Below are 16,427 nucleotides of genomic sequence, written 5' to 3'. Positions count from 1 at the left end.
CTACTAGAAAGTGGTAAATGGGAAGATTTTGGTCAGAAAGGTCCCACAACCATTGATCATTTTTAGTCAGTAAATCCTTCACTGCTAATTTTTTTTTTTTTGCATTTATATCCCGCCTTTCTCCGAAGACTCAGGGCGGCTTACACTATGTCAAGCAATTTGAATATAGAAATGCCATGATTATGAATGAATATTTAATACATTTACATCTACCTTAAGATTTCTATTTTGCTTGATTACTGTGCATTTAGTTCACTTTTCAATTACCATCTTCCAAAATCTACCTTTTTTTCTATGGATCATAAACCTATATCTGATTTTTTTATTATTTTATTTACTATGCGTTTGTGAAATACTTCTTAAAATTCACACATATGAAAAAGTAAGAGTTCAAAAAGTGATAGTGGGCTTTTTTAGATATGTCCCCATCTTTGGAAGAAAAAAAAAAATTCAACGGTACTACTTTACATAAATATGTGCCAAGAAGCCACAGCAGCTGCCAGCATGCATACAAATCAAAATGTGGAAAACAATTTCTAATGTTTTAGAAATATATTGGATATCTCAATGCAAAAATTCAGGACAAAGTTTTGATACTATGATGGAAATTCAGGCTGACCCTGACATTCTTCTCCCCAAATGAAATGGGGTTCAATACTCTCTATCCTAAAGAAATGGGAAAGTCCTTTTGCAATTTAAAAAAAAAAAAACTTCCTTTGAAAACTACTCGTGTTTGAAAAGTATAGTTTTCACAGGACTCTTGGACATACTAGTTTATTGCTATAAAAGGTAGCTCTATAAAGGGACAGGAGTATCTATTGGAGCACTTTCCTTATGTGTGGTGCCCAGAATCTATTTATGTACCATGGATATTTGTAGTAGGCCACAATCTGCTGTTTTTAGACCTGCTGTCAATCTAAATGAAGTCAAAGTAAAGTATTAAGTCCTGCAAATGTATAGTTGTGGATGTGGAAGATCAGACAATGAATCAGTGGGGTGGGGGTGGGGGGAAGAAGGCATTAAAAGGAGTTAAGTTTTGACCTGAAGCAGCTCCAGACTAGTTGGGATAAAGGCTTCCTCTCCTAAGTCAGCCATGTTAAATAAAGAAAAAGATAGGCAGTAGAGTGGGTGTTTTGATTTCTCAAGCTAGCCTAGAGCTCTGGACTTTTCAGACACCTCATCCATCCATTCTAGATCAAGCTGTCCCATCTTATACTGCTCTTTTTAAATATACAGTGCTCCATGCAATTCTTCCATTTTTCTAATAAGCACCCAATTCATCCAATAAGTGATCAGTTGTTTCTTGATTCTCCGCCTTTTTTATTTTTTGAAAAATAGGTTATACTTTAAAAGGTGATTTATTCTTTAAAGAGCACTGAATATTACAGCACACCATCTTATTACTGCCCACTAGTATCTTGTTGCTGTTTTGAACAAGTTGCAAAGTTTTCCTATCACCATCATTTTGGTTTAAATTGCTAAACCTTGGAGAGCTGTCATAGATTAATTCTATATGCTGTTAGAACTTCTTCTGTTTAAATCTGGTAAAATCAGCATACTCTTCTTCTGCTTCAATTTCAGCTGCGGCTTTGGCCATCTCTCTTTTCAGTTTATCTTTTGCTTTCCTCTGTTGTCTATCAATGCAGAAGATCGTAAACATTCTAAACTCCTTGTAGTTCAGTTGCTAATGGAGCAAAACATAATAGTATTTTAGTGGAATATTGACAGCAGGCTTATAATGTACAGCGATACCTTGGTACTCAACTGGTTTGAATTCATCAAATTTGGTACTCAATGCATTTTGACCTGACATTTTTTTCCTGGTACTTATTGTTTGTTTGTTACTCAACATGCGTTAGAACTTGTATCAGCTGCCTTGTGACTCACTACATTATTCCTTGTGGGAAAAAATTGTTTAGTACTCATTGTTTTTTATACTCATCATGCCTCTTGGAACCAATTAACAATAAGTACCAAAGTATCACTGTAATCCCCAGAAGATATTTCTGTCACTCTTCAAACAGTATCTCGCTTCACTCTTCCTCCCTCCTCTATTAGTACTCTTCAAACTAAATCTCAGAAGTCCATAGAACTGCCTGAATACCAAGCATTCATCCTTTTACAAAGGAAAATAGTCTCATTTTACCATTCTATATACAGAAGTAAATTGGATTGGAAGGTAAATCTTACTTCAATATTCACAACTGCTTGAATAAGGTCTCCATTTGTAAGTGTTTTGAAGTAACAGTTGACTGTAGCCTTCTAACCAGTTATTAGTAGCTGCATCACCCAAACTCAGTGGGTGGATATTCTCCAGTGCATGCTGGAGTTGAATTTTGGAACGGGCCATGTTATCAAAAGTTGAAACACAGTAAGCTGATAAACTTTTTCAAACTTGAAGTTTCATGTAATCTTAACAAACAGTCAAATAGAATTTCTTGTGAATTTACAGAATTTGCAAGTAAGTAACTATTCTTACACAGGAAGTAAGTTCAGAGCTTCTGCTCTAAATTAATTAAACCTGGTGGCACTGTGAGGATCAGAAAGTTTCAATGTCAGTGGATGCTGCCATGTTGATACAAGAAGAGAGGCCATGGTTACCAAGATCCTTCATAACATTCACATGAACTTAAGTCATGTTACATATGGCTGACAGGTTAGAAAGGATATCATGCCTTCTTAAAACGACTAAGCCCTTCCATTGCACCAATTTGAACATTCCGTATTTGTGTATAAATAAAGTATGGAACTATTCACAGAAATGCAAGGCAAAAATAGCAAGATTTTGAGCATGAAATAAAAAGCCCAAAATTATCCCAAAATAAATCATGCTTACTACAAAAATAACTTTGTGGGGGTTTTTCCCAACAAGTCCTGGCTAAGTCACACACTGCTTTACCATGATTTTTAAACATAGCAGGACTAACATACCAGGAGGACATTAGTTTTTGGCGGGCAGCAGTTACAATATTAAGTTGGGTTGCTTCTGGCTTACAAAAGATACTGAGATGACACAGCTGGGAAGGAGGAACCTGTCTCTTGTGTTCATCGCTTTTGATTACCTCATCACCTGAGATGTCAAAGTCCTTGAATATCTGACTCAGCTCAGTCTTTCTAACATTGAAAAGGAAGCGTGTGGCCTGGAACTCTGCTGGAGCAACTGTATGACCCCCATCAATGTCCAGCAACTCAAAAACAGCATGAGAATGACGATACATGAACTGTTTTTCAAGGTGGTTCTGGTCAAAGACAGAAAGGCAAGAACAGCAATAAGAGCTACTGCTCTAGTCTCGTCAAACATTAAAACTATACATTACTAATAGAAATCAGGAAAAAAAAACAACTTGAAATGCTTCTAAAATGGCAATTTGAATATGAAGAAGAGTAAACCTCATGGATGATAACAGGATAACTAGCAATTATTTTCCTGTGATGGCTTGATGATGATAAGATTTAATGAGATGTGTGATTAAGGATCATTGTACAAAAGGGCCAACTGTTGGAGTTACTAATTTGTTCAGAATTAGTAGACCAGGGCTGTCAAACTCACGACCCACAGGTCGGATGCACCACACTCTGGCCACGGCCACGGCTGGTTTAGCAAAGGGAAAATAGTCACGATATATCATGTGATGACACTGTGACGCTGTGAGTTGACACGCCTGCTGTAGACCATAGGATATCTTTCAGGCAGGAAGACTTCAACAGAACGTTGGTTTGTGCTCATGCAACATATATCTAAAACAAAGCAAAAAATGTATCTTCTTATATTAAAAAAGCCGTCAGGCATTTCTATTTTTTCCTGACATTCTTAAATCTAAATAACGCTGTGCACAGTTAGTCTTTGTTTTTCAGCCACTCATTCAGAACCATTCAAAGTGATGGCACTGAATGAATGGTACTTAGGACCAGTCCTTGAAATTCTGGCTATTGCAGCAACCCTACAATCACATGGCTGTGATTTGAGCACATGGGAACTGGATCATACTTAATGGTTGCAGCATTCTGCATACATGAGCTAGCCATTTGTGACTTTCCTTCCTGGCTTCCCTGGTGTAAAAGCGCGGGAGCTTGCTATTTGCTCTGGCAAGTTCTACTAGCCTTTTTGTGCTTGCACCCACTGCATCATGCATCCAGCTCTTTCTACACTTGGGTGTGGCCTGTTGCAGCCTTTCCCAAACCTCCCTCAGCCTCCCTTTCCCATCCCCCTGCAACACCATCACACTCCTGTCAATCAGGCTACTTTTGAAAATGGTACTGATTCAGAAGGCTATTAAACCCAGATTTTAAAAAAATAGTCTTGTAGCAGCTGATGGGCATATGAGAAGCCATACAGAGTAGAGAGAGGGAGGTTCTTACTATACAGTGCAGCTGCCCATGACCGTTTCTTTGAGCCATATTGTACAAGCCCCTGTACCTGACATATAATGCAGGGGTCCCCAACCCCTGGTCTGTGGATCAGCACTAGTCCGCAGCATAGGAGAAACCGGTCCATGCGAACAAGTGAAGCTCCATCCGCAGGATGCAGGCAGCACACAAAACCATGCCCTCTCCAGTCCATGGAAAAACCTCTCTCCACAGAACCAGTCCCTGGTACTCAAAAGGTTGGGGGCCGCTGATATAATGGACTTGTTTTTCTGAATAATATGTCCTTTTTAAAGCTAGGGTATAAGTAGATGCTAGTCACAGGAAAAGAATGCAAGACTGACATTTATTTCTAGCTCCACAAACCATGATTTACACAGGTTAAGAGCATATCTAAACTATTTACAATTAAGTGAGGTTTGTTTTTTAGCAGTAATAGATCACTAACAGTCTCTTCATGTGAAGCAAAAAAATTTCTTATTCCATCATAGAATTTGAAAATAAAATTGCTACTAGTTCAACTAAATACAATTAGGCATAGTTCACCCATTGTGCAAATTGCAATTTTTGAAAATTATGACCGAAAAAAATGACATGCTGGCACATCAGGGTTAGTTGCCTTCTGTCAGCAGGAACCAGGTGCCCAAATTGAAGAAGCTCTTATCATGGTTTGTTTATATCAGTTCCTGACCTGGCACCCCAGACTAGTCTATTCTAGTAAGCCAGAATTAGAAGATACAAGTTATTATTTTTTTAATCCATTAGATTCTCAGAATCTGCCAAGGATTCTGACGTAAATGATATGAGAAAACATATGGCTTCTAGTCAATTGATTCCCAAAGAACAGGGGTCAGCAACCCGCGGCTCTGGAGCCACATGTGGCTCTTTCATCCCTCTGCTGCGGCTCCGTTGCTGGTCAGCTCCACAATTGATAGGGCTTTTGGGGTTAGGACAGGTAGAGGAAAAAGGATGCCGTGCTAGGAGGAGACTATGATGGGGGAACCAGACTTCCAGTTGGCTCCAGAATTGAATGGGGGCTTCCGGTTAGGATCTTTGTGGCTCTTTGGTTGCTGACCCCTGCCACAGAAGTTGCAGCCAAGGAGGAACAGGTGCACACTCTGTAAAGATATGTAAGCTTTTTCACTGGGAAATCAGAAATGAGAAATCAGCTTGTGTCAACAATTGGACTCAGAATTGTCCATCCATTTGCAGAAAGGAAAATGCTTGCAAAACAGATTTTTCTTCACTTAGCACCCCAAAACTTCTCTAAAAACCCTGCTATATAAGTAAAAAAAAGATTACATGATGAAGGTGGACTTCATTGCAAAACCAAATGTTTCTTCAGTCACCTTCAGCAATCTAATTAACTTACCTCATGTGCCATTATGATGCACACCAACATGTAGAATTCATCAAAGCCGATCTCCCCTTTGCCATCCCAATCCAGTAAATCAAAGACCAGCATGATCTGAGATTTGGATAGATTAGTTACATGACGAACGAAGTAGTAAAACTGCATATCTGAAAAACAATGTGGTGTTAAGCCTTGTGTGTGCAAAGGATCTACTGTAGTTAATAAGACTATTAATAAGAACGAACTTCCCCCTGGCTTGCGCCAATTGCCTGACCTTTGGACCTTTTGCCGCGAGCTGAAAACGTATTTATTTACTCGCACGGGGCTGGCTTAAATTTTAAATTTTTTAAATTCTAAATTTTTAGATGAATTTTAAGGGTTTTTAGATTTTAAATGTTTTTAAATTTCGGCCAATTATATAATAAGTTTTTTAATTTTGTTTTAATTGTACATTGTTATTGTTTTTATTCTGGCTGTAAACCGCCCTGAGTCCTTCGGGAGAAGGGCGGTATAAAAATCTAATAAATAATAATAATAATAATAGTGTATTGTACATTTTAGAATATCCAGATATGGGCTGCAAAATCCAGATGGTGGTACAGAAAACAATTGTTTATATCTTATAGTAGCCATCTTAATTTTTGCTACCCAAATCTGGTAACTCTTAATATATTCCAATTTGTAATACAGCAACTAATATTGATTGGATTTATACATAATGGTATACTGAATAAGCGGTAATACATTTCGTACAACAGAATAATTAAAATCTAACAACATATTTTGGCTTAGTTAAATGTTTGAACCCAGCCACTGAGTAACAGCACACCAAATAAGAGTAGATGTCAGTATCTCAAAACAATCTCTCAAAGACATTTTCCACATGTTACTGAAAAAGTTTATTTAAAATATATAATTGAATATATGTACATTCCTAGCTCTAACTGCAGCCTAAAATAAGTTGCACGGTGGTGTCACAGAACCAACAAATTATGCTGCCTTAAATCAAATGAAGAGGCATACATTCCTGGAAACAAGTATGAAAACCAGTTTTCCTAAATTTGGAAGCAGTCTATCCTTTGGTCTACTTGAGACAGCCCAATGCAGCACTCCCAGTCTGGCACCTTCTAGATCTCAGGTCTCCAACGTTGGCAACTTTAAAGACTTGTGGACTTCAACTGCCAGAGCGAAGCTGGCTGAGGAATTCTGGGAGTTGAAGTCCACAAGTCTTAACGTTACCAAGGTTGGAGACCCCTGTTCTAGATCAAATGGGACTGAAACTCCTAGAACTCCCAATTCACTTGCTATACAGTCTGGAATTCTGGGGGATTGGTTCCAAAGCATCCAGAGGGTAACATGTTTGGAAAAGCTACACTATGAAGTTTGCTTTGTGAAGCAACTTCAAGGAAGTGCTTCAAAGAACCTCTCAAAGGTGCTTTTCAAAAGGCAACTGGACTTGTTTTTTCCTTGAAGACGTTTCACTTCTCATCCAAGAAGCTTCTTCAGTTCTGGCTGAATTGTGGGGAATGGAGGGATTCTTAGCAGTCATCCGGTCATTAGCACTCTGAAGGTCAGTTATTAGCTCTCCGAAACTTGTGGAGGGTTTATCTTACCCTTAGGTTCACCTGAATCAGAATGCAGGAGATACAGTATGTGGTGTCATATCCCTCTCTGTTGAAAAAAGCCTGTTCAATTTTAACATAGATGGCCTCTTTTACCCCTCTTTCAAACCAGTGGTCCTCTTTCTTTGAAGACAGCAAGGTCGACATACTGAACACCACTCATCTCCTGTCTACAACACAATCCTTTCAGCAGTCCCAAAAAGGTTCCACACCCGTTTGCACTCCGATTCACGTGAACCTGAAGGTACAGATAAATCCCCAAGTGGTTTCAATAACCAGATGACTGCTAAGAATATAACCTCTCCAATTCCTTATCAGTCTAGTGATTTTTGCCACAGGATTGTCACAATTAGATCAGCTTTGAACTCCTAATTCCAGATAGGGGCTATGTTTGCATGATATATGAACCCTGGCGTAACCAACTTTATTTAAAAAACCGCCCTGAGTCCTTCGGGAGATAGGGCGGTATATAAATATGAATAATAAATAAATAAATAAATTTAAATGTGCAAATTCAGCTTTTGTAGTTACTTTACACCTTAATATCTCACAGCAATCCCCCATGATAATTGAGCTGAGTAAATCATGGCTGATTTAGCCACAGTTGAGTGTGTCAAGGAAATAGAGCTACTGGGACAAATGAGGAAAAGTTAGTGGGATACACTAACAAGAGAGGCATGTAATGCAATTTACTTGGGCCCATCTTTGATAGTTAACCTACAGGTATGTTAAACTGTTCAACATAGCAGTACCATTTGACTTCCAAGTCTGAAGATATTCAATGAGGTATATTCAGTTTTCTCATTTCAATGAAGTTGGGGGGAAAAAAACCCAATACTTAAAGATCTTCAAAAGGAAATAATACAATAATGATAATCCTATATTTCATTTCTATAGACTTTTCTTTAGCTCCCATATCCTACTTACTATTCAAAGAGTTCTTCTTATGAACATCAAGTAGATGAAAGTAAACTGTCAGAGCTCTGGCATTTCTGACAGATAATAAGCAATATATTTTATCTAAGCACAGAAAATGAAAGAAGCTTTTTGGCTTCAGCCTCATCTTGCCATAGAAGAATTACGTTTATATTTGGAATTCTGGAATTGACCATGGTGATGCCAACACTACAATCCCAGAATTCCACCCTGGAATTAGAACATGATGACAAAAAAGACTTTTGTGCTGTTCTGTAAAAGTTTTTGCACCCAGAAAACAAGGATGGAGAAGAAACATTTCTGTCTTGTTTTTATCTATTTGAAGTTATCAGCTAGATTAAGCATCAATCTAATTATTTTAGTTTCCCCACAATACCAGTGCGCTGGTATTGCAGATACTTTATTGGTGCCTGCTACATTCCTTTCCCCATGTAACATTTAAACAGTTCTTCAAGAGGACCAAAGATATTCCTCTGCAAATTGTCAATACTATCATCTTTATTCAAATAAATAAAGATGATATTTTATAAAGTTTATATAAAGATGATAGTCAATACTATCATCTTTATATAAACAAATGGCTTCTAAGTCTCATTATGATATAGACCAGTAATGGCTAACCTTTTCCAGACTAAGTGTCCAAAGTGCGTGCATGTGCGCATGCAAACCCCCAAAATGCAATGCACGCGCCCCCCCGGATGCGCCCCACCTCCTCTGCATGAGCACACCCCATATGCCACACGCCCCCTAATGCATGCGTGCGTGGCCCCCCGCCCATGTGTGGCAGAGACCCGAAGACCAGCTGGCCAGTGGGAGGTGCATGCAAATTGCTGGCGGAGCTGAACTGGGGCAACGGCTCACGTGTCCACAGAGAGGGTGCTGCGTGCCACTTCTGGCACCCGTGCCATATGTTTGCCATCATGGATATAGACCCTATTGGCCTTCTAAGGATAAATAGGATGGGATTTATTTGGAAGTATGTCTCCCGACCAGAAAAAAAAAGGCAGGTAAGTTGGGAGCCAAGAATAACTTGAGGACCTTGAGAGACTAACAAGGACTTATTGTGAACATACGCAGCCATGCCTCTGCCCGGCAAAACGGAAACGTCACCTATTGGCTGCGACACGACAGCTCAGCCGGCGGAAGAAATGAGCACTCGTCATTAGCTACCAGTTTGACATCTGCCGTATAAATAACAGTGACAGAAAGTTGTGTTCTCCTTCTTTGCCTTGCTTGCCATTCGTTGTTCTTGTTGTCTGTTAGCTGTTTGCCCTAATAAAGGGAATTGTTGCTTCGCCTCCATTCCTCCTCTCGTTCCCCAAACAAAGCACTTCCCATTTGCATTCTGCTAAATCAGTATTTTTCAAATTTGGCAACTTTAAGATGTGTGGACTTCAATTCCAATAATTCCAAACATGCCACTTTCACCTTTCTCTAACATTCATATGTATATTCAGTCCAGTTTTCAGACTTTTATTGCTGAAAGGTAAGTACATTTACAAATAAAATTCTATCATAAATCTTCCGATTGCAGATTAAATGTTGATATTTTTCTACTATACTATTGTATAATAAGGATGATCATTAGGAAGTTTACAAGATTATTTTCCTGTTTTTCATCTACCATATCTGCTATATAAGCGAGCTCTGAAATTCCACATAGTTCCTCTAGATGTCTCTACAAGATTATATTTATCAACATTTCTTTTTTTTTTAAAAAATAACTAAAACATTTCCATGGTTAAATTTGAATGCAAGATTAAAAATGAAATTAAAAATATTTTTCAAAGTACTACAAATCCTGTGAGATAGCCAAATTTGACTTTTCTTGTCCAAGATTTTGCCAAATTCAGGCAGAAAGACAAAACAGAATTTGTAGGGCGGGGGGGGGGGATTTCTAACAAGACAAGCATCTCATACACTAGAATCAGAGGGCTAAAGCTCACAAGATATAAATATTCAAGAAAGAACATGAACATCTTGTGAGCTTTGGCACCCTGATGACATGTTGAAGACATGGTCTGTTCCAAATACAGGACCCTCCCAGATCATATTTTGAGAATATATCTAATGTGTAGATAACTTTGCTGACATCCTCTATGTGATAACTAGCCATGCTGGATAGATTTATAGGAATTGAGGCCCAAACATCGGGACATAATTTTGCCTATTTAAAGAAGGAATATAACATAGCAGTTAATTTGAAGGTTTGGCTTTCTGCAGCATGTCAGAGTCTATTTAACAAAAGTGAGGAGGGGGGAAAGGGGGGTATTTTTAATGGATGAAATGAGTGCCTCGCAAGGGCCTCCTTCATCTTTTTTTTAGTAAAGCCAAGATAAAGAGGTTACATTTGGCACCATCATTTCAAAAATATTTCTGTATATATGTATGGTGCAGGTATATATTTATGTATGTATATAGCGTGTGTATGTGTGTGTTATGTATGTGTTTGGGTAGATATACACTTTCTCTTGAGAGCGGGCAGCATAATTTCATTTTTAAGATGGGCTGGTGTGCTCACAGTAAAAAAATGACAATAAAGTTATCTTATCTATCTTATACTGGTTGACTTACATGCCGCTCTCCACTCACACATTCTGTCCTATAGTATAAATGTAGCATTGTCTGTCCTATATTCTGAAAATAAGTTTATAAATCTTATTTTCAAAGCTGCTTAATCAATGGAAGAACAATACGACAAGTCTGCATTAGTTCCTGATATCATAATGGGGACATATTGGAATAACAAAGACTTAGATTATGTTCTCACAACAGATACTGTACCCAAATGAGTCAGCCTAGTCTTAATAAACTGGGTATGACTATAAACTGGGTTTGAAAGACACAAGATACAATAGTAGGGTCAGGGAAGGGTTTTTTGGGAAGAGAGGCTCAGCAGCAACCAAAAACTGGCCACACAGAATCCTTGAGTATTTAACCCTTCTGCCGCACTGGGATTGTGTGGGCTTGGATGACACTGGACATTTCTTTTCTAGTGGCCCACTTATGAGCATTTCCATACCAGCCATTCAGAGCAACTTCCAGTGTCATCTAACCCTCATTGTGCCAAACTAACAATTGTTTTCTCTAACATCAATAATTGGCTGGATAATGCTATCAAGATGCTCCTGACAGCGTCTAGCTGGGAACTTAAAACTTGGAACTTAAAACTTGGAACATATGCAGCAAAGACAAAAGCAACAGTATATATATTATAGAACTTTAACCAAATTTAAGAATGGTTCCCATACTGTATAAAACATCACATAGCAGGGTGTGCAAGCATATTACTTACAGTGAGACTTGAAAGAGTATTTAAATGCCCGCAATAGTGCAAATTAGCAGGTTTTTTATAAAAAACAACAACACCTCAATTGTTCTTTCCCCTTTTTCTTTTTGGTATTTAATTCTTGATAAATCTGTATTGCTTATCTATTTTGCCCTTGTATTAACAATAGATAGCATATACATCAGTGGTGAAATCCAATTTTTTTTTACTACCGGTTCTGTGGGCATGGCTTAGTGGGTTTGGTATGGCTTGGTGTGTGTGTGGCTTGGTGGGCGTGGCAGGGGAAGGATACTGCAAAAATCTCCATTCCCACCCCAATCTGGGGCCAGCTAGAGGTGGTATTTGCCAGTTCTCTGAACTACTCAAAATTTCCGCTACCAGTTCTCCAGAACCTGTCAGTACCTGCTGGATTTCACCCCTGGTACACATACATAAAGGTAAAGGTTCCCCTTGCACATATGTGCTAGTTGTTACCGACTCTAGGAGGTGGTGCTCATCTCCGTTTCAAAGCTGAAGAGCCAGCGCTGTCCAAAGACAGCTCTGTGGTCATGTGGCCGGCATGACTAAACACCAAAGGCGCACGGAACGCTGTTACCTTCCCACCAAATGCAGTCCCTATTTTTCTACTTGCATTTTTTACAAACTGCTATCAAACTGATAGCAAAAGCTGGGAGAAGTAATGGGAGCTCACCCCGTTACACGGCACTAGGAATTTGAACCGCTGAACTGACCTTTTGATCGACAAGCTCACTGGCTCGATGGACACAAAATTATTAAGTAATTACAGAATGAAGTAATCAGTTCAAAACCAAAGCCTTATTATGGTTTGCTTGATCCAGTTTTCTTCACTGGCCACGCAAAACTGTACCACAAGCCGGGTTTATATAACTTGCTAATGTAGTTTATAAGGCACTGGAGAGCACCTACTTACTACTCTTTCTGCAACAGCCTTACTAGCTGACAGGCATTTCCAACCTACTGTTAGTTAAAGTGCTTGGGCTGTCCTAGACAACGGTTACTTTCTCGGAGCAATTCAGGAAATCGTGTCTTACTCACCCCATCTCTATCCCAACTCAGCCTGACCATTTTCAGAAAATCACATTCAAGGGCATGATTAATTCCCCCCGCCCCCCACCTCCAATCCTTAGTCGCTCCCAAGGGCAAAGCACCGGCTCTTTAATATTAGGACCTTAAAATCCTTCCCCAGATTCTTCAGCAGCTCTATGGGGAAGGAAAGCCTCTCGGACGCGGAAGAGACTACCCGGGTATTGGGCATTATTATCCCGTTCATTCAGAGGTGGGTTTCAGCAGGTTCTGATCACTTCTGGAGAACTGGTAGTGGAAATTTTGAGTAGTCCGGTAGTAAAAAGTCTGAGTGGCCCCACCCCCCTCTATTCTCTGCCTCCCGAGTCCCAGCTGATCGGGAGGAAATGGGGATTTTGCAGGAACCTTCCCCTGGATTGGGGAGGGAATGGAGATTTTGCACTATCCTTCCTCCGGAGTGGTGGGGGGGAATGGAGATTTTACAGTACCCTTCCCCTGCCATGCCCACCAAGCCACACCCACAGAACTGGTAGTAAAAAAATTTGAAACCCACCACTGCTTTCATCTGACGACGGTTTTGTCCCGCCAAATTTAACGAGATGGGGGGGGGCTGAAGAAATCGCAAAGTCTCCAACGGCCCCCCTCCACCGCTTTCTTGAAGAAGAGGAGGAGGAGGAACGGGCCATGGTTGTGGAAGGGGGTCGCGGAAAGGCGGGTCGCGCAGGAGGACCCGGGGCGGGCTTACTCCCGCTCTGACGCGACCCGCGCGGGGGAGCAGCTCAGCGGAACGCGTGCTGGGGCGGAGCCGCAGGAACTGGAAGGTGTCCCGGCGGAGAGGGGCGGGGCCGGCCAGAGAGGCCGGAGGTCTTGGCTCCCGTCCGACTTTTAGCAGGTGAAGCGTCGCTCCCAAAGTCTTAAGGGCTCGGCTGCCTGGATCGGTCCTTTGCCCCTCCAGCACGCGGGAGCGCTCATTCTGCCCGCTGTCCGTTTGCAGTTGGAGCCATTTCCTCTGCCCTGAGATAGCCCGGCCAGTGGGGAGGGAGGGAGGGGGGGCGTCCCACGTTTGGAGGCGGAACCGGCGGAGAAGCATCCTTCGGGCTTTCTCTTCAGCCGAAAGTCCCGTATAAAAAGCACCAACCGACCGACCGGGCAGAACTGGCTCGGCTGCTTCCTCGGAAGTTTAGGCTTCGATAAAGATTTAGCCCCTTCCAGCCTGGCTAGTTGGGGTTTGTTTTTTGCTTTTTGCCTGCAGAGAAGCCTTCGAGTCGGAGTCGTTTCTTTCTTCTTCTTCTTCTTTTTTTCCCGTTTGTTTCTCTTTGACACGTCGATGGTGATAATCTCCACGCTCGACTCCGGACGCTGCCATGGCCTTCGCTAATTTCCGGCGCATCTTGCGCCTCTCTAACTTCGAGAAGCGGCGATCCAAAGAGTACGAGCACGTGCGCCGGGATTTGGATCCCAACGAGGTGTGGGAGATCGTCGGGGAGCTGGGCGACGGCGCCTTCGGCAAGGTGTACAAGGTGAGTAGGAAGATAAGAGACGGGATATTGCGGGGGGGTGGGGCGGACGAGCGGGGGATCCGAAGGAAGGGGACGAATCACTAAGTGAAGAAGGTGAGGGAAGGTGAGGGTGCTCAGTTGTAAGATATGTAAAGCTTATTAAGGTACTGTATCAAACATAAAAGAAGATTGTCTTGTTCTGGAGTGCAAGCATGATGGACTTAAGATGCCAAACCAACGGAACTTCTGACCAGTCCCAGCAGTTCCATGATGGAGAGGTGTGCCTTGCCTTTAACTGAATGTGTTAGAAATTCACAGCTTTCGTTTATCATACATGAATATTATCTTTTATGTAATATTCCGTAATATTTTATATAAAGCTTTATAAATGTTTTAAATGAATTAAATTTAGGGGTTCCCATGATAGTTTAGGAAATGCCCCACTCCATATCATATTGTAATTGTAGGTTTTTTTTTTATTTAGTTATTCAATTTATGGCTGCCACTTGTCAAGCTACTCAAGGCAGAGGAAGTGGCTCCAAGCCATAACAAGCCACTGAGCAATAAACCATGGTCTATAAATTACAGTGGCTGAATACAATACAGTGTGTGTAAATGAAGTAAACCACATTATGGGTTATATCAGCCAAATCTGTAATTCTAAAATAAATTTCCCTAAGAGTTAGAGACGATTTTTTATTCTTTGTAGAAGTGATATTAGACTGTGGGAGAATGTATAAATTTGTACTTTTACCACACTTGTAGTAAGATTGATTTGATATAATAACTGACAATGGGATTGGAGATTTTGCATTCTCTTTCTGGATGGCTCGGTACTTTGTTTATTCAACGACACGTGTAATTATGTCTTCTAAATTATAAAGATGTGGTGTAATCTCAATTTAAGGAGGCTCTCCAGATCTGGAAGAGCCTTCTAGTTCAATGTTTTGTTCTCTGTATTCATAATTAACTGTCTCCCCTTTTCTATTAAGTTATTTTTGCAGCATAGGCCTCAAAATAAGTTTGAGCCCCATCTATCTAATCAAGCGACATCAGGGTTTGTTCCCTTTCATTACATCATTCTAGCCAATATAAATGAATTATGAGGGATGGTCAAAGTTGCAGCTCAACAAATGTCTGGAGAATCACACATGGCCCCTCCCAAAAGTATGAAATAGAAACTTCTGTTTTAAAAGACGGTCTGTGGAAGAGAGAAAAGTTAACAGGCGTTTTTCTTCTCTCTCTATTCTGATTGTCTTCATTTATTGGATCTAACATTATCTTCTATTTTTATTATATAAATGTTTTGGGATATTTCAATACAGCTGGGCAAATCCAATTAATAATTATGGATAGAAACTGCTAAGAAAATTGCAAGGCTTATTGTCTAAGGGAAGATGCTCCTATGTTGAGTGGGCCTCCCGTTGTCTGGGGAATGCATCTACTGTATCAGAATTAGCCATACTGCTGGGAATTCCTAAGGATAGGGAATGCTCTCTAATAAATTGATAAACAGGTGAATCAATGCACAGATGCAGGTAGGCATCATTTCTCTTGGGCTATAATCTCCATTTGGTCATGTTGCCTGGCGGATTATTGGAGCAGCAAACTAAGGGATATAAAAGTAAGGCTCCTTAACAGTTTAGTAATGAAAGAAATAGATTGGATTTCTGAACTTATTGTGCCCAACACAAAATAAGTGGCTGCACTGTGAAAATGGTTAATGTGGTTTGGAAACGCTCAGTTTCTTCTAGGTATTTTTGGAAAATAACTGAGAATTGGGCATGATTTCTGCATAGATAGTATACTGACATCAAATTCTTAAACAGTAGGTAAAGAAAGAGACTTGAAAATAGCTGAATGCAATAATCCCTGCAGGGCTACTAAATATTCTTCTCCAATATGTCTGCTCAGAATATTTGAGATGGATGCTCTCTGAACTCATGACTGATATATCATGATTCTTACATTATAAGAATCTTACATTATAAGAATTCACATGGCCACTAGAAGCGCAAAAGAATGAGTTGAGAAGGCTCATTAACTTCCATAGTCCATCAAGGATGCAGCTCAGGAGTTTGATAAGTGATAAGCTGCTGCTAAAGAAAAGCATTGAGCTTGTTTGAATAGCGGAGGCAAAGAAAAGAAAGACTTCTGATGCCTGAAATGATGGTACAGCTATTTGGAAATATTGTAAATGGTAGTAGTCATAACTGGCGTAATTATCAATAGATGAGTTTGTTGAAAAGGATAGCTTCATTTGTATAAACAATTTGTATGATAAAGCTGCTTACTCTGGTTATGAAAAGCATAACCAG

General features: G+C 40.2%; 2 protein-coding genes across 3 annotated transcripts in view; one reads left to right on the top strand and one right to left on the bottom strand.

The window, feature by feature from the left end:
- Positions 1–821: 821 nt before the first annotated feature.
- Positions 822–13,493, bottom strand: EFCAB9 (EF-hand calcium binding domain 9). Of its 2 annotated transcripts, none has more exons than XM_058171311.1 (4): positions 13,164–13,493; positions 5,738–5,886; positions 3,063–3,239; positions 822–1,684 (listed from the first exon to the last, which is right to left on the bottom strand). In XM_058171311.1, exons 1-4 carry the CDS (start codon positions 13,294–13,296, stop codon positions 1,520–1,522), a joined length of 624 nt encoding a protein of 207 aa, XP_058027294.1. In that variant the 5' UTR covers positions 13,297–13,493; the 3' UTR covers positions 822–1,519. The 2 variants fall into 2 exon arrangements, with proteins under 2 accessions (XP_058027294.1, XP_058027295.1); XM_058171312.1 differs by lacking the exon at positions 13,164–13,493 and adding an exon at positions 8,269–8,775.
- Positions 13,494–13,696: 203 nt separating this feature from the next.
- Positions 13,697–16,427, top strand: part of STK10 (serine/threonine kinase 10) — a 90,525-nt gene continuing 87,794 nt past the window's right edge. Inside the window, exon 1 of the mRNA XM_058171313.1 lies at positions 13,697–14,130. Coding sequence (XP_058027296.1) covers positions 13,975–14,130 — 156 coding nt within the window. The 5' untranslated portion in view covers positions 13,697–13,974. The remainder of the gene's footprint in view (positions 14,131–16,427) is intronic.

This window comes from Ahaetulla prasina, chromosome 2 (assembly GCF_028640845.1).
Source record: "Ahaetulla prasina isolate Xishuangbanna chromosome 2, ASM2864084v1, whole genome shotgun sequence".
In the NCBI taxonomy this organism is placed as follows: Eukaryota; Metazoa; Chordata; class Lepidosauria; order Squamata; family Colubridae; genus Ahaetulla; species Ahaetulla prasina.
The sequence above is the reverse complement of the archived record's forward strand: the minus strand, read 5'-3'. Positions and strand labels throughout refer to the sequence as shown.

Excerpts from the sequence above, each read along its gene's own strand:
- EFCAB9 (XM_058171312.1), bottom strand. The coding sequence starts at position 8,404 with ATGAGGCTGAAGCCAAAAAGCTTCTTTCATTTTCTGTGCTTAGATAAA. Across the intron at positions 3,240-5,737 it reads GCATCATAATGGCACATGAG|AACCACCTTGAAAAACAGTT; the intron begins GTAAGTTAATTA and ends GTCTTTGACCAG. Across the intron at positions 1,685-3,062 it reads TTGACATCTCAGGTGATGAG|CAACTGAACTACAAGGAGTT; the intron begins GTAATCAAAAGC and ends TTGCTCCATTAG.